Below are 24,929 nucleotides of genomic sequence, written 5' to 3'. Positions count from 1 at the left end.
TCTTAATTAATGAGGAAGTGTCGCACAGCTACTAGCCAGTGGAAAACTCTGCTGTAGGGAAAAAGTATCATGGAGTGATATACGTGTCATACGCAGCCAGCTCAACTCGATGTCCAGCCGTGTTGCAGATGGTAGCTCTTTGTCCTAAGACTGGCATCCTATATTCCCCAAATGACCTACATATTTAAACATACATACTACATTCCCACAATAGGAAAAATAATCTTATTTTGCCGTCGTTCCTGGAGTTGCAGTTTAACTCTTTGAAGACCAGGCAAAATAATTTTTTCCCTAATAAATCACCCATTTTTACCGTTATTTAAAGCGTTTCATGCATGTGTGTATCTAATATATCTTAAAGATTAATACTTGTTAAAAAATACCAAGCGTCCAGAATTATTTTTTCATATTCACATTCGGTGTTTGATACCTTACACATTTTAAAATAATGATGTCGGGCGGTACAATCATTCTTAAAAAAATCTCCGTTATCTTATGAATGCACGCATTAAATCACATCAGTGCAATCACTTATTGGATCAGCCATTCACGAGAGCAGCTGTTAAGTTCACCAATGTTTCTTTCGAAATAATTCTATGAAATGACAACAGAAGGCAGCACTTGTTAAGGGATAGGTAACTAGACGTCCCAAGATTGTTGTCGTGCGAAGTGAGTACAGTTTCGAGCGACAGGTGGCTCGCCTCGCACTTCGAGAAAATTTCCAGCAGTAAGTCGTATACTTCTAGCTCACTTATTTGTTACATAGTTTAATTCTTAATTTCTTTGCGTGTTTTTGGATACTTGCATTGTTTAATTAATAAATTTCGGGCGTATTATAGTATTTGAGAGTTGTAGCATCGCGCTTTGGTACCTGAATAGTGTAAATTCGCGTAGTCGTTTGTCTTCTGATTTTGTTTTGAACGTCCAGTGTCGGTTGGTCACAGCCAGTGTGCTTCCTGCCGCCGTTGGATAAGCAGCTGCCAGCAGCAAGTCGTATACTCCTAGCTCACTTATTTGGTACGTAGTTTCGTATAGGAGGAGTAAGTTCGAGTTTTAGTTACTGTAATCGTAAATTCAGGCAGATTGTAGCGCAGTCGTTAGGCATTTGTACACATTAGTTCATACATTCTTTGCGTGTTTCCCTTGCGTTATCTAGGCACGGACTCGTGTTTCAGTAACTGATGTTCAACGGCGATTACAATGGACAGGGACTGTGATTGCTGTGTTCGGATGAGGGCTGAGTTGGCATCCCTTTGCTCACAGCTCCAGGCGGCGCTGACGTCGGTCACGCAGCTTAGGGCTGTTGCCAATGGGCACCACTGTGGGAAGCCGGACTTGGGTATCACGTGGATGTCAAACTCATCCCGTCTGTCCAAAGATCGGTCTGCCGCTGTGGTTGCCCCGGTTGCTGCCCGCAGTGGGGCTGAGCCCTTGCCTGTGGTTGATTGGGAGGTCGTTCCAAGGCGAGGCAGGCAGCGAAAGATGTCCCCGGAGGCTGATCAGAAAGCCTCCCCGGTGCGTCTGACAAACAGGTTTCAGGTGCTGTCTCTGGCTGAGCCAGATGCAGCTGCCTGCCCTGTTTCAGAGGATGATTCTCAGCCTTCAAGGTCCGGGCAATCGCAGAGGGTGGGCTTAATGGTAGTTGGGAGCTCCAATGTCAGGCGCGTAATGGGGCCCCTTAGGGATATGGCGGCTAAGGAGGGGAAGATATCCAGTGTGCACTCCGTGTGCATTCCGGATGGAGTTATTCCTGATGTGGAAAGGGTCCTTCCAGATGCCATGAAGAGCACAGGGTGCAGCCAGCTGCAGGAGGTGGCACATGTCGGCACTAATGCCGTGTGTCGTTTTGGATCTGAGGAAATTCTCTAAAATGGCTCTGAGCGCTATGGGACTCAACATCTGAGGTCATCAGTCCCCTAGAACTTAGAACTACTTAAACCTAACTAACCTAAGGACATCACACACATCCATGCCCGAGGCAGGATTCGAACCTGCGACCGTAACAGTCGCGCGGTTCCGGACTGAGCGCCTAGAACCGCTACACCACCGCGGCCGGCGGAAATTCTCTCTGGATTCCAGCGGCTATCTGATTTGGTGAAGCCTGCCGGTCTTGATTACGAGATGAAGGCAGAGCTCATCATCAGCAGCATCGTCGACAGAACCGACTGCGGACCTTTGGTGCAGAGCCGGGTGGAGGGTCTGAATCAAAGGCTCAGACGGTTTTGCGACTGTGTTGGCTGCAGATTCCTTGACTTGCGCCATATGGTAGTGGGGTTTCGGGTTTCGCTGAATAGGTCAGGAGTTCACTACACTCAGCTGGCGGCTACACGGGTAGCGGAGGCTGTGTGGCGTGGACTGGGCGGTTTTTTAGGTTAGAAGGCCTCGGGAAAGTACGGAGTGGGCTGCAATCTCAAAGGGTGCATGACAAATACAGGACGTGCTTGGATCAAGGAACAGTCGGAATTGTAGTTGTAAATTGTTGTAGTTGTGCTGGGAAAGTCCCTGAGCTTCAAGCGCTAATAGAAAGCACAGAAGCTGAAATCGTTAAAGGAACAGAAAGCTGGCTAAAGCCTGAAATAAGTTCTGCGGAAATTTTTACAAAGTCTCATACGGTGTTGAGGAAAGGTAGATTAGGCAGAATTGGTGGTGGAGTGTTTGTGTCTGTCAGTAGTGGTTTATCTTGTAGTGAAGTCGAAGCAGATACTCCGTGCGACTTGCTATGGGTGGAGGTTATACTTAACACCCGAACTAAGTTAATAATTGGCTCCTTCTACGGATCCACAGACTCCGATGATTTAGTTGCTGAACAGTTCAGAGAAAATTTGAGTCTCGTAACAAATAAATACCCCACTGATACGGTTATAGTTGGTGGGGACTTCAACCTTCCCTCGATATGTTGGCAAAAATACTTGTTCAAAACCGGTGGTAGGCAGAAAACATCTTCCGAGATTGTCCTAAATGCTTTCTCCGAAATTTATTTCGAGCAGTTAGTCCACGAACCCTCGCGAATTGTAAATGGTTGCGAAAACACACTTGACCTCTTAGCCACAAACAATCCAGAGCTAATAGAGAGCATCATGACTGATACAGGGATTAGTGATCACAAGGTCGTTATAGCTAGGCTCAATACCTTTCTTCCAAATCCACCAGAAACAAACGCAAAATAATTTTATTTATAAAAGCGGGTAAAGTGTCACTAGAATCCTTCCTAAGAGACAATCTCCATTCATTCCGAAATGACTATGCAAATGTAGACGAGATGTGGCTCGAATTCAAAGATATAGTAGCAACAGCAATTGAGAGATTCATACCTCATAAATTGGTAAGAGATGGAACTGATCCCCCATGGTATACAAAACAGGTCCGAACGCAGTTGCAGAGGCAACGGAAAAAGCATGCGAAGTTCAGGAGAACGCGAAATCTCGAAGATTGGCTAAAATTTACAGACGCGTGAAATTTGACACGGGCTTCAATGCGAGATGCCTTTAATAGGTTCCACAACGAAACATTGTCTCTAAATTTGGTAAAAAATCCGAAGAAATTCTGGTCGTATGTAAAGTACACAAGCGGCAAGACGCAGTCAATACCTTCACTGCGCAGTGCCGATGGTACTGTTACCGACGACTGTGCCGCTAAAGCGGAGTTATTGAACGCAGTTTTCCGAAATTCCTTCACTAGGGAAGACGAATGGAATATTCCAGAATTTGAAACACGAAAAGCTGCTACCATGAGTTTCATAGAAGTAGATACCTTAGGGGTTGCGAAGCAAGTCAAATCGCTTGATACCGGCAAGTCTTCAGGTCCAGATTGTATACCGATTAAGTTCGTCTCAGATTACGCTGATACAATAGCTCCCTACTTAGCAATCATATACAACCGCTCGCTCACTAATAGATCTGTACCTGCAGATTGGAAAATTGCGCAGGTCGCACCAGTGTTTAAGAAGGGTAGTAGGAGTAATCCATCGAACTACAGACCTATATCATTGACGTCGATTTGCAGTAGGGTTTTGGAGCATATACTGTATTCAAACATTATGAATCACCTCCAAAGGAACGATCTATTAATACGTAATCAGCACGGTTTCAGAAACATTGTTCTTGTGCAACGCAATTAGCTCTTTATTCGCACGAAGTAATGGCCGCTATCGACAGGGGATCTCAAGTTGATTCCGTATTTCTAGATTTCCGGAAAGCTTTTGACACCATTCCTCACAAGCGACTTCTAATCAAGCTGCGGACCTGTGGGGTATCGTCTCAGTTGTACGAATGGATTCGTGATTTCCTGTCAGGAAGGTCGCAGTTCGTAGTTATAGACGGCAAATCATCGAGTAAAACTGAAGTGATATCAGGTGTTCCCCAGGGAAGCGTCCTGGGACCTCTGCTGTTCCTGATCTATATAAATAACCTGGGTGACATTCTGAGCAGTTCTCTTAGGTTGTTCGCAGATGATGCTGTAATTTACCGTCTACTAAGTCATCCGAAGACCAGTATCAGTTGCAAAGTGATTTAGAAAAGATGCTGTATGGTGTGGCAGGTGGCAGTTGACGCTAAATAACGAAAAGTGTGAGGTGATCCACATGAGTTCCAAAAGAAATCCGTTGGAATTCCATTACTCGATAAATAGTACAATTCTCAAGGCTGTTAATTCAACTAAGTACCTGGGTGTTAAAATTACGAACAACTTCAGTTGGAAAGACCACAAAGATAATGTTGTGGGGAAGGCGAGCCAAAGGTTACGTTTCATTGGCAGGACACTCAGAAGATGCAACAAGTCCACTAAAGAGAAGGCATACACTACACTCGTTCGTCCTCTGTTAGAATATTGCTGCTCGGTGTGGTATCTTTACCAGGTGGGATTGACGGAGGACATCGAAATGGTGCAAAAAAGGGCAGCTCGTTTTGTATTATCACGTAACAGGGGAGAGAGTGTGGCAGATATGATACGCGAGTTGGGATGGAAGTCATTAAAGCAAAGACGTTTTTCGTCGCGGCGAGATCTATTTACGAAATTTCAGTCACCAACTTTCTCTTCCGAATGCGAAAATATTTTGTTGAGCCCAGCCTACATAGGTAGGAATGATCATCAAAATAAAATAAGAGAAATCAGAGCTCGAACAGAAAGGTTTAGGTGTTCGTTTTTCCCGCGCGCTGTTCGGGAGTGGAATGGTAGGGAGATAGTATGATTGTCGTTCGATGAACCCTCTGCCAAGCACTTAAATGTGAATTGCAGAGTAATCATGTAGATGTAGGTGTAGATCTGTAGTCGGGCGCGGTTATTTAAACACGGCACTGCGGCTCGGGTTATGCTCGTGCTTGGTCGCCAAAGTGCTGATGATTATTGTTGTATACAGAGTGGCAGGAAATGGTCTGAAAATATTGTAATGGTGTCGAAGGATCAGTTGTGCTGATAAATAATTGTTAAGAAGAAAATTCGATACGTTGCGCCATTTTCGAGTTATTTTGTATTGACATTAGGCAATGAGGCCGTTGCGCGTGCAAATTCAAGCGGCCCTCCAGATAAAATTGTGTAAGTTGTTCTCATAGCGTAGACGATACTTCATAAGACTGCTCAGCTTTTGGCTCGGTTATGTTCAATTTTTGTATCGCTCTCTTGTTTGGGTTTAGGAAACCAAACGAAGACGCAGACAGGCCGCTGGAATATGCGCTCGCTGCTGTCTGATTGGCTAATTCTACTCGCATTTGGCACGTAGTATCGAATTATATCCTTAACAGTTGTTTCTCACCACAACTTATCCTGCAACACACTTTCAAGCTCTTCTACATCTACATCTACATCTACAACCATACTCCGCAAGCCACATGACGGTGTGTGGTGGAGGGTACCTTGAGTACCTCCATCGGTTCTCCCTTCTATTCCAGTGTCGTATTGTTCGTGGAAAGAAGGATTGTGTGTATGCCTTAAGTGGGCTCTAATAGTCTGATTTTATCCTCATGGTCTCTTCGCGAAATAGACATAGGAGGGAGCAATATACTGCTTGACTCCTCGGTGAAGGTATGTTCTCGAAACTTCAACAAAAGCCCATACCGAGCTACTGAGCGTTTCTCCTGCAGAGTCTTCCACTGGAGTTTATCTATCATCTCCGTACCGCTTTCACGATTAGTAAATGATCCTGTAACGAAGCGCGCAGCTCTGCGTTCGATCTTCTCTATCTCTTCTATCAACCCTATCTGGTAAGGATCCCACACTGCTGAGCAGTATTCAAGCAGTGGGCGAACAAGCGTACTGTAACCTAATTCCTTTGTTTTCGGATTGCATTTCATTAGGATTCTTCCAATGAATCTCAGTCTGGCATCTGCTTTACCGACGATTAATTTATATGGTCATTCCATTTCAAATCACTCCTAATGCGTACTCCCAGATAATTTATGGAATTAACTGCTTCCAGTTGCTGACCCACTATATTGTAGCTAAATGAAAAGGATCTTTCTTTCTATGTATACGCAGGAGATTACACTTGTCTACAGTGAGATTCAATTGCCATTCCCTGCACCATGCGTCAATTCGCTGCAGATCCTCCTGCATTTCAGTACAATTTTCCATTGTTACAACCTATCGATATACTACAGCATCATCCGCAAAAAGCCTCAGTGAGCTTCCGATGTCATCCACAAGTTCATTTATATGTATTGTGAATGGCAACGGTCCTACGACACTCGCCTGCGGCACACCTGAAATCACTCTTACTTCGGAAGACTTCTCCCCATTGAGAATGACATGCTGCGTTATGTTATCTAGTAACTCTTCAATCGAATCACACAATTGGTCTGATAGTCCATATGCTCTTACTTTGTTCGTTAAACGACAGTGGGGAACTATATCGAACGCCTTGCGAAAGTCAAGAACCACGGCATCTACCTGAGAATCCGTGTCTTTGGCCCCCTGAGTTTCGTGGACGACTAGCGCGAACTGGGTTTCACACGATCGTCTTTTTCGAAACCCATGCTGATTTCTACAGAGTAGATTTCTAGTCTCCAGAAAAGTCATTGTACTCGAACATAATACGTGTCCCAAAATTCTACAACTGATCGACGTTAGAGATATAGGTCTATAGTTCTGCACATCTGTTCGACGTCTCTTCTTGAAAACGGGGATGACCTGTGCCCTTTTCCAATCCTTTGGAACGCTACGCTCTTCTAGAGAACTACGGGACACCGCTGCAAGAAGGGGGGCAAGTTCCTTCGCGTACTCTGTGTAAAATCGAACTGGTATCCCATCAGGTCCAGCGGCCTTTCCTCTTTTGAGCGATTTTAATTGTTACTCTATCCCTCTGTCGTCTATTTCGATATCTACCATTTTGTCATCTGTGCGACAATCTAGAGAAGGAACTACAGTGCAGTCTTTCTCTGTGAAACAGCTTTGGAAAAAGAGATTTAGTATTTCGGTCTTTAGACTGTCTTCAGACCGTTTCTGAGCACCCTGTAGAAGAATGCGTATAAGCAGTCGGAAAGCCAACAAACAGGTAAGAGATTCGCTCAGTGTTGAGAACAAACAGAGCTGTGGTGTCAGCGGTCCGCGGTGCAGCGCGCGGTGCGTGCGCGGACACAGGGAGGCAGGCGGGCGGGCGGGCGGGCGCGCACGCAGAAAAACGACGGCCCAGCACGGCTGCTGGTAGCGCGGCCGGCTTTGTGTGGGTCCAGGCGCGGTGGGTAATCAGCGCCGCTCCCTGCACGGCTCCAGTTCCAGTTCCAGCTGCGAGCCTTTGATGCGCGCTGCTTTTGTCGCCGGATTACGATTGTCTTACTGCACAAAGAGGAGTTATCAGCCAAGTTAGAACTCTGCTTGACAAGATAAAAGCTCGCTTGTTCACAGGACTCGATTCACTTGCCGGTTATCGGTTTAGCGAAAGACGTGTATCAGCTGCCTACAGGGTAGGTGAAACTGCTGGTTTTTACGAAGCGCAGGCCGATTTAGTGTATATCAACGTATATAACAGAATAGTGCAACAATGTTTCCAATAGATAGTCCTCCACACGCTGCAGAAACTTGTGAAAATGTAGTTGTAACGACATCGGCTGCTGTGAATAACCTTTCTTATTGTGGTTCGACGCATTTCGTAATATTTTTAGTTGGTTTTGCTTCACAGCGCTCAGCTTGCATTTCTGTGACATGGGAATATAATACACTGAAGTGCCGAAGAAACTGGTATAGGCATCAGTATTCAAATACAGAAATACGTAAACATGCAAAATCTGGCTCTATGGTCGGCAACCCCTATACATGACAACAAGTGTCTGTCCAAGTTGTTAGATCGGTCACTGCTGCTACAATGGCAGGTTATCAACATTTAAGTGAATTTGAACATGGTATTATAGACGGCGCACGAGCGATTGGTCTCAGCATCTCCGAGATACTACCCCGTTCGACCATTTGAATAGTTTACCGTGAATATCAGGTATCCGGTAAAACATCAGATCTCCGACATCGCTGCAGCCGGAAACTGGAAATTTGTGGTGAGGTCTTATGGGACCAAACTGCTGAGGTCGTTGGTCCTTAAGCTTACGCACTACCTAATCTAAATTAAAGGAACTTACGCTAATGACAATACACACACACCCCTGCCCGAGGGAGGACTCGAACCACCAACGTTGGAAGGGGGGGGGGGGGGGCGAGCCGACTGGACCCTGACAAGACGCCCAGATCGCGCGGCTACCCCGCGCGACACTGCGGCCGGAAAAAGATCCTGCAAGAAATGTACCAACGACGACTGAAGAGCATCGTTTAATGTGACAGAAGTGCAACCCTTCCGCAAATTGCTAGAGATCTCAACGCTGGGCCATCAACAAGTATCGGTGTGCGAACCATTAAACGAAACGTCATCGATATGGGCTTTCAGAGCCGAAGGCCCACTTGTGTACCCTTGATGACTGCACGACATACAACTTTAAGCCTCGCTTGGGCTCGTCAACATGACATTGAACTGTTCACGACTGGAAACGTGTTGCCTGGTCGGATGAGTCTCTTTTCAAGTTGTATCGAGTGGATGCACGTGTAAGGGCATGGAGAAAACCTCATGAATCCAAGGACCCGGCATGTAAGAAGGGAACTGCTCAAGCTGGTGGAGGCTCTGTAATGGAGTGGAGCGTGTGCAGTTACAGTGATATGGAACCCTTGATACGTCTAGATACGACTCTGACAGGTGACACGTACGTAAGAATCCTGTCTGCTCACTTGCATCAATTCATGTGTAAGTAGGTTTTTATGTTGGTAACGCCACGTAGCGCTCTGCATGAAAATCATTGGCTTTGCTGTGTGCAGTCTGTGGCTGGCTGGCATTGTTGGAATATCTGCTATTGTAGTGTTGGGCAGTTGGATGTGAACAGCGCATAGCGTTGCGCAGTTGGAGGTGAGCCGCCAGCAGTGGTGGATGTAGGGAAAGCGATGGCAGAGTTTTAAGAGGGACGATCTGGACGTGTGCCCGCCAGAAAGAGTAAATTGTAATACTGGATATCATGAACTGATATATTATGACTTTTGAACATTATTAAGGTAAATACATTGTTTGTTCTCTATCAAAATCTTTCATTTGCTGACTATTCCTATCAGTAGTTAGTGCCTTCAGTAGTTAGAAACTTTTATTTAGCTGGCAGTATTGGCGCACTCTGTATTGCAGTAGTTCGAGTAACGAAGAGTTTAGTGAGGTAAGTGATTCATGAAAGATGTAGGTTATTGTTAGTCAGGGCAATTCATTTGTAGGGATTATTGAAAGTCAGATCGCGTTGCGCTATAAATATTGTGTGTCAGTTTAGTGTTGATCAGAATAAGTAAAGAGAGAAATGTCTGAGTACGTTCAGTTCTGCTCAGCTGTTTGAAAATCAAATAACGTAAGAGGTTTATCAGCATGGTAATTCATTAATTTTTCAAAGGGGATGTTTCACATGGCCATTGTGCTTTCCGACGGACTTGGGCAATTGCAGCACGACATTGCGACGCCTCACACGTCCAGAATTGCTACAAAGTGGCCCCAGGAACACTCTCCTGACTTTAAACGCTTCCGCTGGCCACCAAGCTCCCCAGACATGAACATTATTGAGCATTTCTGGGATGCCTTGCAACCTGCTGCTCAGAAGAGATCTCCACCCCCTCGTACTCTTACCGATTTATGGACAGACCTGCAGGATTCATGACGTCAGTTCCCTCCATTACTACGTCAGACATTAGTCGAGTCTATCTGCCTCGTGCTCTCGGGGGACCCTACACGATATTAGCTGGGTGTACCATATTCTTTGGCGTTTCAGTGTACCAATTCTGTTAGTGTGAGCAGATGCAGAAAATGACTAGAACCATGTTGCATTCTACTATGTATTCACAAAAAAATTGAAATTTTGAAACATGATGTAATGAAATTTAATGTAGCTTTCATACTTGTTACTTATATAGTATAATCACTTATATCATTCTACAGAATACGGAAGTAGACTACTGTGAAATACTGTGTCCAAGAGTGGTAATGGAGCTCGCTATCTCGTTCACTTGAGGAAGAGTGTAGATTCAGTTTTTCAGGCAGACGGATAGAAAAACACAAAGAGTTTTGTGTGTATGTGTGTGTGTGTGTGTGCGCGCACTACGTTTCACGTTGCTCCACATGTCACTGAACACTACTCACACGTGTAGTGTTCAGTGACCTGTAAAACAGTGTGAAAAATATTGCATCCGCCTTTTTTCAGATTGTAGGTTAATATGTTTATATATAACAAATGGTATACACAACATACAAAATAATTATCAGCTACACTTGTCTGTAGTAATATAACTGTAAGAAAGAATGAATTAACTGTACAACTGTTTGTCTGTTCGTTTAAGCTCGTGTAAATAAGTTAAACAATATATCTGCGTGCACGTGCAGCTACGTAATAAAATTCACCTCGTAAGCACCTTGTGGCTAGAGATATGTTCTTGTGTGGGAACGTGGAAGATAAGGAAACATATCAGGTGTTCTAGGCACTAGTCCAACAAACTGTTAAGTAAAACACCATTGACTAGACATCTATTTTGTCTACTCGCATGTAAACATGTATCATAAAAGTATCACGTTTCGTTCTTCATTTGTGTTCAATCTTAAAAAACTACTTCTGCAGCCACTCCATAGCTCAGCAGTTCGTTACTATGGACCACGACGAATACGATGTACTTACTTGTCAGACTGATGAGTATTGAAATAGTCACTTGAAGAAAATCTCATTGCAGTGCTGGTGACATTTTGATACCTTCACAAAAGAAGTAAGGTGGATTAACTTTATCCATGATTGCCGTTAATAGCATGGATCCCACAATATTAATATCCTCTCGTGCACTTGACGGTATCGTGAACTTGGTGAGTTTGGGGAACTCCTATTTCGTATAAGAATTAGCATTATAAAACATATTTATGGAAAGAAAATGCGCAGAATCACGGTTTTTGAGAAATCTTTCTTCTCGGTTCCTATTTTCGAGCTGGGAACATGGGGTAAAAGTTGTTGATTTAGTCAGCAACCATTTGTATACCCGTTTGAGCATCTTTCTTATTGTAACTATGTTACAGCGTACAAGCAAGGTTTGAAAGACGAACCAAACGAAATGTGCAAATCGATTAATTACTTTTGTGCACCGTTCGGATTTTACGTGCAAAAACAGTCACCCTTAAATAACTCCGGACTGGAGTGAAACTGATGGTTCAGATTTGGTCCATCGTTGAATATGACCAAGGTCTAAATTAAGTTTTAACCGTTTGCAAACGTCTTCATTCGTTTGGATTTTACGTGCAAAAAAATCACATCTTTTGGGAGGTTTTTGAAGCGTGCCATTTCTGTACTGTAAACCTACAGGAATACCCTACTTCCCCATCGCAATGAGCAAGGTGATGCCATCTTGCAATCTGTAGGCAAAAGTTCCTGATCCTGTGCCCAAAATCCAGAGGACTCGCCAGTCATCGCTGAAGAACATACGTGTAATAGCTACAAAAAGTTTTTCTGGTGGGAAAAATTTCTGTGGGCAGACTGGTTCCATGAGGGACGCTAAAACAATGTTGCGTGAAAACATCAAGATGTTTTGATTTAAACGTCTTGAAAGCCGTCAGCGGAAAAGTTAGTTCCCTTCTTTTACATCCCTAACTATGCCCAGGTCATATTCCGCCTTTTTATGATATGGTAGAAACATTTTTTACACATGGGTGAACTGCTCAAGCTGGAGAATCCATGTAAGATTATAGTCTGCAGGTAATACACAAGTAAGCCGAAGTGACATACGATTTTTCAGGAAGCATATTATTGGACTTCAACGCAGGATAAAACATTAGTCTAAAAAATTTTCTATAAAATCACCACAGTTAGCGCATTGCCTTAGAAAAGCCATCAAATGTATGGAATGTATCAAATCTTGAATATCTTAGTTGCCGTTTTTCATGTAGCGTTCACTCTGTACTCATGTTTCTTTATGGGATGGTGGTCTGGATTAATATGCATCTGAAAGCGCAGGGGCGGTGATTCGCTATCACAATCTGGCACAGTAACTGCTCTGTTTGGGTCCACTACATTTAATGATGGTGCTCCTTTGTGACAAAGAATACTGCAGCCGAGGTCGGGTGTTCCACACCTATGCTATTTGTTTCCACATGTAGAACTGTTAGCGCTTAAAATATGCTTGTCCCTCTGCTGCAGTAGCTCAGCACTCATATCGATGTGTGTCCAAAGTGCAACTGAAACTCCGCCCTACCAGGCCGGCCTGCTAGGCAACGCAGGTCCTGAATCCCGCTAACGGACGCTATTCGTGTTCAGCTCAGATCCTTTGCTTCAGATGGAGGCGGTTAGCGCAGCGTTCCGTCCCATCCATTTCTCGATTTCGCACGGAAATATCGGGGGCATTAATTGCTCTCGAGAGAGTATACCCAGTTGATGGTACTGGCACAAACGTATGTGGTAGATTTCAGACAGGTGCTGCTACGACGTAGCTTACTTAATTTCAGACCTGCGGCATCACATGAGATAAATTTTCCAATCTTTGTTAAATTTCTTGACATAAAAAATTCTACTTCTGTACTAAGATACTTATGCTCACGCATACTCTGCAAACTCCTTGTCTGCTTCCGTTGGGGAGGTTTAATTAATTTCCAAGCGTACTGTGAATATTGTGTTCATTATTGTAGTAAAATAAAAGTTGATGCATTGGAAACTTCCATAGAAAATCTGAACTTGGAGAAACTATTAAACAAAATTTGCAGTTTATACGACACAGAATAAATTGATTGCATTTGAAACACTTTCTTAAAGAAGTTGCGAAAACATACTTGACTTCTTAGGAACAAATAATCCTGACCAAATAAGGACTATCATGACAGATACAGGGATTAGTGACCACAAGGCTGTTATAGCGTAGATTGAATGCCGTAACATTCAGACACTGCAAAAATAAACGCAAGAAGCATCTATTTAAATAGCGGATAAAAGTTGGCTTCACATCTGGCTAAAGAGACATCTGCATTCCATCCAGTCTGACTATTTAAGTGTAGACCAGATGTGGTTTAAATTCAGAGAAATCGCATCGACGGCAACTGAGAGATATAGGCCAAATGAATTAATAAGGATTGGTATTCATCCCCCATGTTACGCAAAATAGATGAGAATTCTATTGCAGAAACAACGCAAAAAGCATGCCAAATTTAAAAGAAACGCAAAAGCCCCAAGATTGGCGAATTTTTACAGAAGCTTGAAATTTAGCGTGAACGTATATGCGAAATGCTTTTAATAGTTTCCACAACGAAACTCCGACTCGAAATCAGGCAGAAAGCCCAAAAGAATTGTAGTCGTTTGTAAAGTACACCAGTGGGAAGACGCGATCAATACGTTCTGTACGCGATATCGGTCGTGGTTTTATTGACGACAGCGCCTCTACGGCAGAGTTGCTAAACACGGTTTTCCAAAACTCCTTCACAAAAGAAGACGAAGTAAGTAGAACAGAATTGGAATCAAAAACAACATGAGTAACTCAGAAGTAAATATCCCCGGTGTAACGAAGCAGCTCAAAACACTTAGAAAGGCAAGACATCTGGTTCAGATTGTATACCAGCTAGGTTCCTTTCACAGTATGTTGACACAATAGCTCCATATTTAGCAGTCACATAAACCGCTCGCTCGTAGAAAGATCCGTATCCAGAACCTGGAAAATTGCACAACTTACACAAATATCCAAAAGAAGAAAGGAAGTAGGAGTAATCCGCTGAATTACAGACCCATGTCACTAACGTCTAATTGCAGTAGCATTTTGGAACATGTACTGTGCTTGAACATTATGAGTCACCTCGAAGAAAACAGTGATTAACAAATAGCCAACACGGATTCAGAAAATATCGTTCTTGTGAAATACAACTAGCTCTTTATTCACAACGTAATGAGTGCTATCGATAGGGGACGTCAAACTGATCACACGTTTTTAAGTTTCCAGAAGGCTTTCGACACCTTCCTCACAAGCGACTTCTAATTAAATAGCGGACCTTTGAGTATCATCTCAGTTGTGTGACTGGATTCGTGGTTTCCTGTCAGGAAGGTCACAATTCGTAATAGGTGGTGGAGACTCATGCAGTAAAACAACAATATCTGGCGTTCCTCAAGGAAGTGTATAAGCCATCTGTTGTTTATGATCTATATAATAGATTTAGGAGACAATCTGGGCAGTCCTCTCACACAGATGATGCTATCATTTACGAAGGCATCACACCATCAAATATTGCAAAATGGTTTAGACAGATATCTATATGATGCAAGAAGTGGAAAATGATATAAATCATGAGAAGTGTGAAGTCATCCACATGAGCACTAAAAAGAATCCGCTAAATTTCAGTTACACGATAAATCACGTAAATCTAAAGACTTTAAACCCAACTAAATACGTAGAGACTACAATAACTAATAATTAAATTGGAACGATCACATAGATAAAGTTGTGGGGAGAGGAAACAAAAGATAGTGATTCAATGACAGAAGGCGTAGGAAATACAACAGGTCTAATAAGGGGACTGCTTACCCTACGATTTACCGCCCTCTTCTGGACAACTGCACACTAGGATTGACGGAGGACGTCGAAAATGTTCGAAGAAATGGAGCTCGTTCTGTATTGTCACGAAATTGGAGAGAGAGTATCACGGATATGATGCAAACATTGAGGTGGCAGTCATTAAAAGAAAGGAACAGGACCTTCTCCTCTCTGTGTGAAAATATTTCTTTCGGCAACCACATACAAAGGGAGAAATGACAATCATAGTAAAATAAGAGAAATTAGAGCTCGCAATCATATGTTCGAATTTCCCATGCGCCGTTCGGGAGTGGAGCGGTAGAGAAGTAGCTTAAAATTGATTAAATGAACTCTCTGCGCCCGCATCTCGTGGTCGTGCGGTAGCGTTCTCGCTTCCCACGCCCGGGTTCCCGGGTTCGATTCCCGGCGGGGTCAGGGATTTTCTCTGCCTCGTGATGGCTGGGTGTTGTGTGCTGTCCTTAGGTTAGTTAGGTTTAATTAGTTCTAAGTTCTAGGCGACTGATGACCTCAGCAGTTGAGTCGCATAGTGCTCAGAGCCATTTGAACCATTTTTTTTGAACTCTCTGCCAGGCACTTAATTATGAATTGCAGAGTAATCATATAGATGTAGATGGAATAGCTTTCAGTGGCCAAGCAGAGTTATAAATGTATACGTTTTGAGCTGAATATGGAGGCAAGTAGTCTGATCAAAGCCTGAGCTGGTTAGCAGTCATCTGTTCGGAATGGTAATATCTGGAAAGATAAGAAAAATTATAGGAACAGAGAACGACCATTGATCGATGAAAATATCAGCACACTACAGAAAAAGAGATAATGAAACTGATTGTAGGTAAGGCAGATACAAGACACAGATTCGTTGGTAGAATCCCACAAAGAAGGTAGCCTGTAAAACGCTCGTTCGCCCAATACTTCATTTTTGCTCGTCAGTTTATCAGCACCAGATAGGACTGACATAGGAAATAGAGAAGATCCAAAGAAGAGCAATGCGTTTCGTTCAGGTTCATTTAGTAAGCGTGAACGTATCACAAGTGCGGTCAGTGAACTCCGATGACCGGCGCTACAAGAGAGGTGTTGTCCATCACGAATTGATTTACTGTTGAAAGTTCAAGCTCCTACATTCATAGATGAATACCTACAATTCCTAAAAGAATAGATTCCTCGTATGCCGTGTGTGTTTGTGGTTTAGAGGCGCAACGTCGAGGTTATCAGCGCCCATACGAAGATCAATATAAATTAATGTAGTTATAACATAGGAAACGGGATTAAAATAATTAAAGGCACACTTAGATAAAATTGCACTCACTCTCTCCCAATCTCACCCGTGACCACCAGCTACCTTGTATGTACATCTCGAGAACTGATCATGAATTTAAAGAGATTCGACCTCATATTGAGGATTACCTACTATCGTTGTTCCCGCGCGATTCGCGAATGGAACAGGAAAAGGGAAAAGAGACATTACACAAAATATTCATCGCAATAAACCGTAAGGCGGCTTGTGGAGCGTAGTCGTGATGAGGATGTAGATATGAAACTAGTCGAAATACTGATGACTGACAAAAAGAATGGAATAATTGAAGACAGATCGGAAGGGAGAACAAGACTACAAATAAATAACTATACAGCATAACTTGCAATCGTAAGAGAGAGAATCGCAGGAAGCGTGTTAGGAAGTAATTCTTGCGCGATTGAGAGGTGAAGGCGTTTTCATTATAAACCCTTTATCTGCGAAGTGTTGAGAGAGGAAATTACTACTTTAGATAAGTGATCTGGTTCGTTAGTCTACCACAGATTCAGCGGAAAGAATCGTATTGTGTCGTTACGAAAGATGTAACCCTACATAGCAGATCTTCCGGAAGACCAAAAGCGGCCACCGGCAGCACACGCTTCGTAGTAGGGGTCACGCTACTGGTCTGTTCGTTTTATGACACAAAGGGGTTACTGCTCGTACTTCAGATCCGCTACCTCTGATACCTAGACTACAATATCTGGAAATGGATCCATAGAATCGTAACTGGCTATGAATCTTGAGTGATTGTAAGGGAGACTGTCAACACACTTATTGAAGTAAGAAGTGATCGTGGGTATTTCCCGTGAGCATATTCTTAGAAAAGACTACCAAATAAACGTTTGCTCTTTGGTTTTCTGAGACAAATGTTTTCAACAGACAGATTTATTTTCCACCCCGACTATATTTATTAAAAGCCGTGAATTTATTTATTCACGATCAACCAGCTTCCGATTTAAGCCGTTTTGAATATTCGTCGCCAAAGGCTATTTCGCACGTACTTGGATATTTCAGAAACCAGCTGGTTCTTGGGCGTATGTATGAAAAACTGTATATAAAGTCCTGTGCATGTTTGCCACGACTGAATAGCTATAGAACTCCATATAACATTTACGAAACGTCCACTCAAGTAGCAGCTGACTTTTGAAATTTCCATCACAGTTCATCATGTATATAACCTTAGTTTTACATGTTTACTCCTTCATGTAGGACCGCTTGAAATGCCTTGAAGCCTAAATCGAGAATCGTGATTATATAATTACATGTTTGTTAATGAACAGAGACGACGTAAAAATAAGTATATTAAAAGTGTAACTGAAATTTAAATCATTTTCAAAGGCTCGGTACTTGTTATCATACACGTGGGACGGAAATCTTGCATAAATTTTGGTTATGTCTGTGGATCGAAGTTCTCTAAGGGGGATATAGAATTATTCTCTAAAATAGCAGAAGTTGAGTTTTTTAGTGAAACGTTATCACTCGGTGACTGTACCAAGATCTGCTGCCAGTATGAGTTGTGTGACACGAAACACACCAACTGGCGCAACAGAAAAATCTAAGTATGTTTCAGTACGCTGGAGCATTAGATCGGACTGGAGAAAGTAGGGGAAGGACATCTACGACCACCTCGTCATCCAAGCATTATCCTCAGATGACATCAGGTTGTAGTCGCCTCAGTGCCTGCTCTTTTGGACATTATTGCATGTACAAAGGAACAATGCATCATAATTCGGAAAAATATCACATTTATCCGCCGGCCCCGGGAAAGCTACTTTCAAGTAAAATGTCTCGCCTGTGCAGTAATGTACAGTATGTAGGAGTACAGGTCGTAGGAACGTGGTTGACGAGATATGGAAGTTTGGGTCTGGTCGTGAGTCGTGGTCGGATTGCCTAATGGTAAGGCGACCGCTTGCGATAGGAGAGAAATCCAGGTTAGAATCCCAGCACGGTAAAAATGTTCATTGTCGTCATTCCAATATACAGCTGATGGTTGTCCATATTCACAATTGCGAATGCATTTAATGTATCATGGACTTATGAAGAACATAAAGCAGAATGGGCAGACAGATCATTCAGTCCCGATTCTCCGGAAAAGTTCAGAACTATTGCACCACTACGCTCGTTGCGACAGGTGAATTAAAACAGTTTAGGAGATTAGGGAGAAGAAGACGAAAAGTTTTAAAACCGTCAGTGAGATTGTAATTCTGTAAGAGACAACAAAGGACTTGCGTGATCAGTTTAACGGCAACTACAGAGTGCCTGAAAGAGATTGCAATGTCAACACAAATAACAGTAAAACAAGGGTAATGAATCGTAATCGAATTACATCAGGTAACCCCAAGGCAACCCGATTCAGCACGGAAGTGCTGTAACAAATATGCCAGGAAAGTAACAGCGCAGAATCGTGGTTTTGGTGGGGGATCTTGGTGCTCGGTTCCTATTTGGGGTTTATCGCGGACCATCTGCCATTTGTATACCTATTAGAAAATCGGTCTTACTGTATCTGTGTTACAGTATATTACGCAATGTCTGAGCGACGAACCTGAGATGGCGCCCAGGCAGATTGTGTGAATCGATTAATTCCTATTGCGAGAGATTTTAATTGTGCTGAAATTAAAGCTGAACTAATGACACCATTTGCATGTTTTTATTTGTGCACCGTTCGGATTTTACGTGTAAAAACTGCCATCCTGATTCGTTCGGATTTACAGAAACAGTCACTTCTTAAATAACTTAGGAGTGTAGAGAGAGTGATAGTTGAGATCTGGTCCGCTAAGAAAAGTTTCAACCGTTTGAAGAAAAATCTTTGCTTCGTTTGGATTTTACGTACAAAAAACATGTTTTTATGGGAGTTTCTTTAAGCGTGCCACATTGATACTTTAAACTTGTACGAACTGGTTCAAACTCTGCACGGAGGTAAGTAAATGGATAAAGTCAAAACGAATTTTTTTATTCAGTAATCTTCATGCGTTGTCGAGATGCAATGGGCTAAAGCCGAGTTAAATGTAGCTCATAAAATTCGTTCTTATGTGAATTGAACACACAGAAACAGTATAATGTGAGTTTAAAAAAAATCGAATTCTTACGACAAAATCGAAAATCTGCCTTCAAAAATCTAGCTTCATTCGGATTTTACGTGCAAAAAGCACCTTTTTTTCTGTGTCAGTTTTTTCGCGCGCTACTTCTATGTTTCAGACTTGGGTGAATCGATGCAAATTTTGAAAGAAATTACACAAGTACACTCATATATGGTCTTCCTGTTGTTTTCTGAAAACTTTATCCGAAGCCACGATATAAGAAACATATTAGAAAGACACTAAAAAACTATACCGAATCAGTCATCTTCCAACCAACAGAAGTCTACATCGGTTGTCAAGAAATGGCGGTCTAATACCAAAATTATGGTGGAGGGAAAGTTGGGAACCAGAATGGAAAATACTTTTATCATAGCAAAAAACGACGAGTACGTGCTGGCCAGTATTGGGGATGTAAAAGAAGGGAACGAGATTTTCGACTTATTTGGCAGCTTCAGAATAATTTAAATAAGAGGAATCTGACATGTTCAGGTTTTTTTATGAGTTAACCCTTCTTCTCCAGCACAGTGAGCTCTCTTAGTTCAAGGTGTTGGCGTAGCTGCACCTTGAAATTTTTAACTTAAATTCCCTGATCCTGCATCCAAAACCCAGAACATTCGGAAGTCGTAGTAAACGATGTCTAATATCACATGGTTGAACAGCATATATGCAATAGCACAAAAAGTTTTTCTGGGCGGATAAAATTTCTTGGGGTGTATTTGTTCCTGGAGGGATCCTAAAAGTTTTTTTTTTTTCATTTCCGCGGTTATTTATTTCACCGACGGGAGTATTTGTCCCCCTAAACTACCCCCTGTTACTTGTATGGTGAGGCACGTAAGAAGAAACAGACGCGAATTTAAGCGCTTCTAGAGAGTGGGATGCATCTACAATAGGAAGTATCCTTCAGCGGGGATGCTTGTGTAGTAGGAATTATCGCAGGGTGGGGATGCAACGGCACCTTGCCTCATACCGTACGAGGTGACAAATGCCATGTTGGGTGACATGATGGCAAGTGTCACGTCATACGACATGGTGTCATGTATCACGTTACTTTACCTGAAACAATGCATTGTATAATATGACAATGGTACTAATACATCTACATCTACATTTATACTCCGCAAGCCACCCAACGGTGTGTGGCGGAGGGCACTTTACGTGCCACTGTCATTACCTCCCTTTCCTGTTCGAGTCGCGTAAGGTTCGCAGAAAAAACGACTAACAAGCAAAAAAAAAAAAAAAAAAAAAAAAAAAAACGAATATGTCAAGATGTTTTGATTACACGTCTTTGAAGCTTCCAGATAGTCGATAATCTAGTTTCCTTCTTTTGCATCAATAACTCTTCTCATATTCGCCTTTTTTGTGCTGTGATAGGATTTTACATTCTACTTATGTTGCTAAATGAGGCACTTGACTTAGTAGATGAGTTCTGTTATTTGGCGTAAAATATTCGATGACAGAATATATAGCGATGCAGAAATGGATACAGAAAACTGATGCATTGTGCGGCTGCTGTGAAGGTATATAAAGAATTGCAAAGGATAAACTGGCTTGGAGAGCAACTTGACATCAGCCCTCGGACTCAGACCTACAACAACAGCCATCCTCAGTAAGAATACAACTGGAAAATTCTAGAATATTATCAGAAAGTTAAATCTTAACTGCCGGCAACTATCCGCTGATAAATAATAGCAAAAACAGTTGCAAGTTTTCCCCTGACTAGACTAAGCTGAACAATTGTCAACTATTTATTTTAAGGAGGGTGAGTCTGGTGGATCCTACCAGAGTCGAGTGAAGCAGGTACCGACAGTGGGGCCAGCGACGGAAGATTTCTCGCAGAGCACAGCCAGCTTGGCGCGTCGCATCGAAGGCCGTCAGCTGTGTGTGGCGCTCACCTGTGGCTGGTGTCTGGATGCTGGCTGCTGCCTGCTGGCTGCCGGAGTCGCGGGGCGCCGCCGTGTTGTGCGGTCTGCCGAGTCGCCAGGCGCGCACTGTGCCCCGGCCGTGCGCTACTCTTTGCGCGTGCGCACACGCGGCCGTGATCTGCCGCTGCCGCCGGCGGGCCCAGCTACGGCGGGCGAGGTGAGGCGAGGCGAACGGCGGAGAGGCGGCCGCCACGCAACGCAAACACTGCACGCCGCTCCACACCGCGATTTTCCCGCCGTCGCATCTCGCCCGCTACATCCGGAGGCAGTGGTCCCTCTTCCGATTACAATCTGTTGTGGCTTACTGCTGTGTTGTCCTGTCTCCAGGCTAACTTCCAACAGAAAATGGTAGGTTCAACATTATGTGTAACCAAAGGAACTTCGACGACTGTCTCAAAATACCTGCATTGCAGTCATCAATAATATTCCCCATCCGTGGGAGAGTGTACGGATACAGTACAGCCTTTCTTAGAAAATTGTTATTTTTAAGTGGTTTATGATCTGGCATCACCGTATTGATGAGCCGAAACATTGTGACTACTGCCTACCGCGAGAACGATTGCTCTTGGTGGCGATGCGAGAATGTGACGCGGTGACGAATGTATAAAGGGAAAATCACCTCAAATTTTCACCGCAGATACTGCGGAAATGAGAAGTGCTATTGCGTTTTTCAAAGAATGGTTCAAAATGGCTCTGAGCACTATGGCACTTCTGAGGTCATCAGTCCCCTAGAACTTAGAACTACTTAAACCTAACTAATCTAAGGACATCACACACATCCATGCCCGAGACAGGATTCGAACCTGCGACCGTAGCGGTCGCGCGGTTCCAAACTGTAGCGCCTAGAACCGCTCGGCCACTCCGGCCGGCCTTCAAATAATGGATTGATAGTCAGGTTGAAACGGAACTTGTTGTACCGTTCCAATGTTTTATTATGTTGCTGGCATGCAGAAATTATTAGCAAGAGTTTCTTCTCTTGCAGGCAATACCTCAGCTGGTGTCCAAAAGGAGAGAATGGACTAAACAGTGTTATTTATTGTATTTTTTATGTTGTGTACCACGTTTCCCATTTTCCTTTGTGCGGCCTGGACGGTATAAATGAGTGAGTGTGTGAACTAGCAGAAAGCTTTAGGCACAGATTGTAACACTGCATGAATGGTCGTTCTGGGGTAGGGTAGTACCAACCCTCCAAGCGTGAGCAAGTTTAGCAGAGACCAAGTTTGAAGGTCAGGGCAAAGATGACACGTAGGCGCGCGTATTGGCTCTGTCAGGCTGGCGCGCCACCCCCACCACGTTTGTAAGCGGAACGGTTAGGCGAATTCGGTTGGAAGAGCACTTGTTCCTGGGTCGTGGTGCTGGACAGACATGGAGACGCAGCTCTCGTTTTCCCTGAAATCTGCTCTGTAATGAAGTCCAGATGTTGAAATCTGGCGCGAAATTACCACTGAACCCCATAAGGGAATTGATTTTCTTAATTTACTCGAATTTCAGTAGACCTTGCGTTAGTGCCTTGTTCAGGCAACGCACCATGTGCCTTAAGCTCACGGTCACGTTATTGCTCTGTGCTTAACGGAAATTCACTCATGAAATGTATTTTAATCTGCTCTTCCATTTACAGTAATATTTTTTAAATTTATTTTCCATGTGTTTTCTTTGTGAACTTGCTTTCGCGCCACGTGGTCGGTTGGAGCAACCGCTGCATTGATAAACTGTAGTTTCGGTCTGAAAGTATATTGTACACGATGAATAATCATACGATAGTGAGCGAGTGTAAAATAGGGAAGGAATAATTGTGTGTGTCCATATTTTTCTGGGTTTCTGTTGGCTACTGAAACTTGGCCATGTGGGTTGAACAGCATTGAAGTGATGTTTCTAGTGCACCCACAAAACGAGTTGATTTGTTGGCGATGTTGTGCGTTAAGTAAATTACTCGTGCCACTAGGAAAAGTATTGGATTCCAATGCCCACTGATTTGATAAAGATTTGCGAAATACTCTTCTACCCTGACCTAGTTTTGCTTGTATTGTCTTTGCGGAACTTGTTCTGAGTAATCTATAATAACTGAATGTAATAACCGAGGGCTTAGGTATAATTATGCGGTTGTATAGAATTACACTGAAGCCAGCTCTGCGCTCCTCTGTCCCATTCCATAATTACGTGGCGAAGCTGCACCATGTTGACTAGAGACCGGTTTTGATGATGTACATTGCAAGAGAAACACGACTAGTTGTTGAAATACCATCGGTACTGAATAAATATCAATTAATCTCTAGCCTCGACTGATTATTTACTCCTTCCATCTATAAGAATAGGTGGCAGTCAGTACCATAGTCGAACTCTGGGCCATGATAGCAAATAAAAGCTATATAATACCTATTAAGTCCTGTATAGGTGCCTTCTCCGGTAGAAATTAATACCCAGCAATAACTCGCAGGGGACAGTAATTTCGTGGACCACACGAATTTAAGAAACCATTTACTACAGACGGCAGCTTGCAGTAGCGATAGGACATGTCAAAGCGACGGTAATCTACCTACTTAGGTGGTCTTATACCAGCACCAGTACTGGAAGGTTACGTTTCAAGGTGCTCGTGTAATCAGCAATTCAACAGACTAATCATACTTAGAAAGTGTATTTTTTGTGCAAACACACACTTTTTAAATAGAACAATGCCTATTGACATTAACAGAATAAAAATAGGGTACATTAGAATGTCAGTGGCATATGTTACAGGATGCTAGCGCGAGTTGCTAACAAAATACTGTATTTTGAAAAGTTCGCACACCGACGCATACAAAATAACTCCGGTAGCACACGGTAAAGAGCATAACAAGTGCATACACTAGTTATGTACATTATGACCAGTAACGAGAAAACTGATCATCACAGGTTGTGTTCAAAATGACCACCGACAGTGGTTCAGAAATGGTTCAAATGGCTCTGAGCACTATGGGACTTAACATCTGTGGTCATCAGTCCCCTAGAACTACTTAAACCTAACAAACCTAAGGACATCACACACATCCATGCCCGAGGCAGGATTCGAACCTGCGACCGTAGTGGTCACGCGGTTCCAGACTGAAGCGCCTCGAACCGCACGGCCGCACCGGCCGGCCCGACAGTGGTAATACACGCTTCGAGTCTGCTATAGAACGACTACTACACACGTGCTAGCGTTTCAGCGGATATGTCCGGGCAGGTTGCAATAATACGTTGTTGCATATCATTGGGTGTAGTGGTGTGGCTGGCCGGTGTGGCCGAGCGGTTCTAGGCGCTTCAGTCTGGAGCCACGCGACCCCTACGGTCGCAGGTTCGAATTCTGCCTCGGGCATGGATGTGTGTGATGTCCTTAGGTTAGTTAGGTATAAGTAGTTCAAAGTTCTAGGGGACTGATGACTTCAGCTGTTAAGTCCCATAGTGCTCACAGCCATTTGAACCTTTTTTGTAGCGGTGTGTCCTTGCAGACTGCGTATTTCAACTTTGTCCACAAAACAAGTCTACAGGCGTCAAATTCGCCCAAGGTACAGGTCCTCTGCGCATAATTCTACGATTTGGAAACAATTCGCGAAGATATGTTGTAGTACTTTGTGAACTATGGGCTGGAAAGCCATCATCATC

General features: G+C 43.3%; 1 protein-coding gene across 3 annotated transcripts in view; it reads right to left on the bottom strand.

Moving 5' to 3' along the window:
* Positions 1-21,363, bottom strand: part of LOC124625492 (GTP-binding protein Rhes-like) — a 447,213-nt gene extending 425,850 nt beyond the window's left edge. The window contains exon 1 of one of the 3 annotated variants that reach the window (XM_047149177.1): positions 21,282-21,363. Coding sequence is in view for 1 of the 3 variants with exons in the window: in XM_047149174.1 (XP_047005130.1) it covers positions 21,169-21,251 (83 nt within the window). In the remaining 2 variants the exon portion in view is untranslated. The other 2 variants (XM_047149175.1, XM_047149174.1) reach the window with 2 other exon arrangements.
* Positions 21,364-24,929: the final 3,566 nt, after the last annotated feature.

Source organism: Schistocerca americana, chromosome 1 (genome assembly GCF_021461395.2).
Source record: "Schistocerca americana isolate TAMUIC-IGC-003095 chromosome 1, iqSchAmer2.1, whole genome shotgun sequence".
Classification (NCBI taxonomy): Eukaryota; Metazoa; Arthropoda; class Insecta; order Orthoptera; family Acrididae; genus Schistocerca; species Schistocerca americana.
Note: the sequence above shows the minus strand (reverse complement) of the source record. Positions and strands in the feature narration are given on the sequence as shown.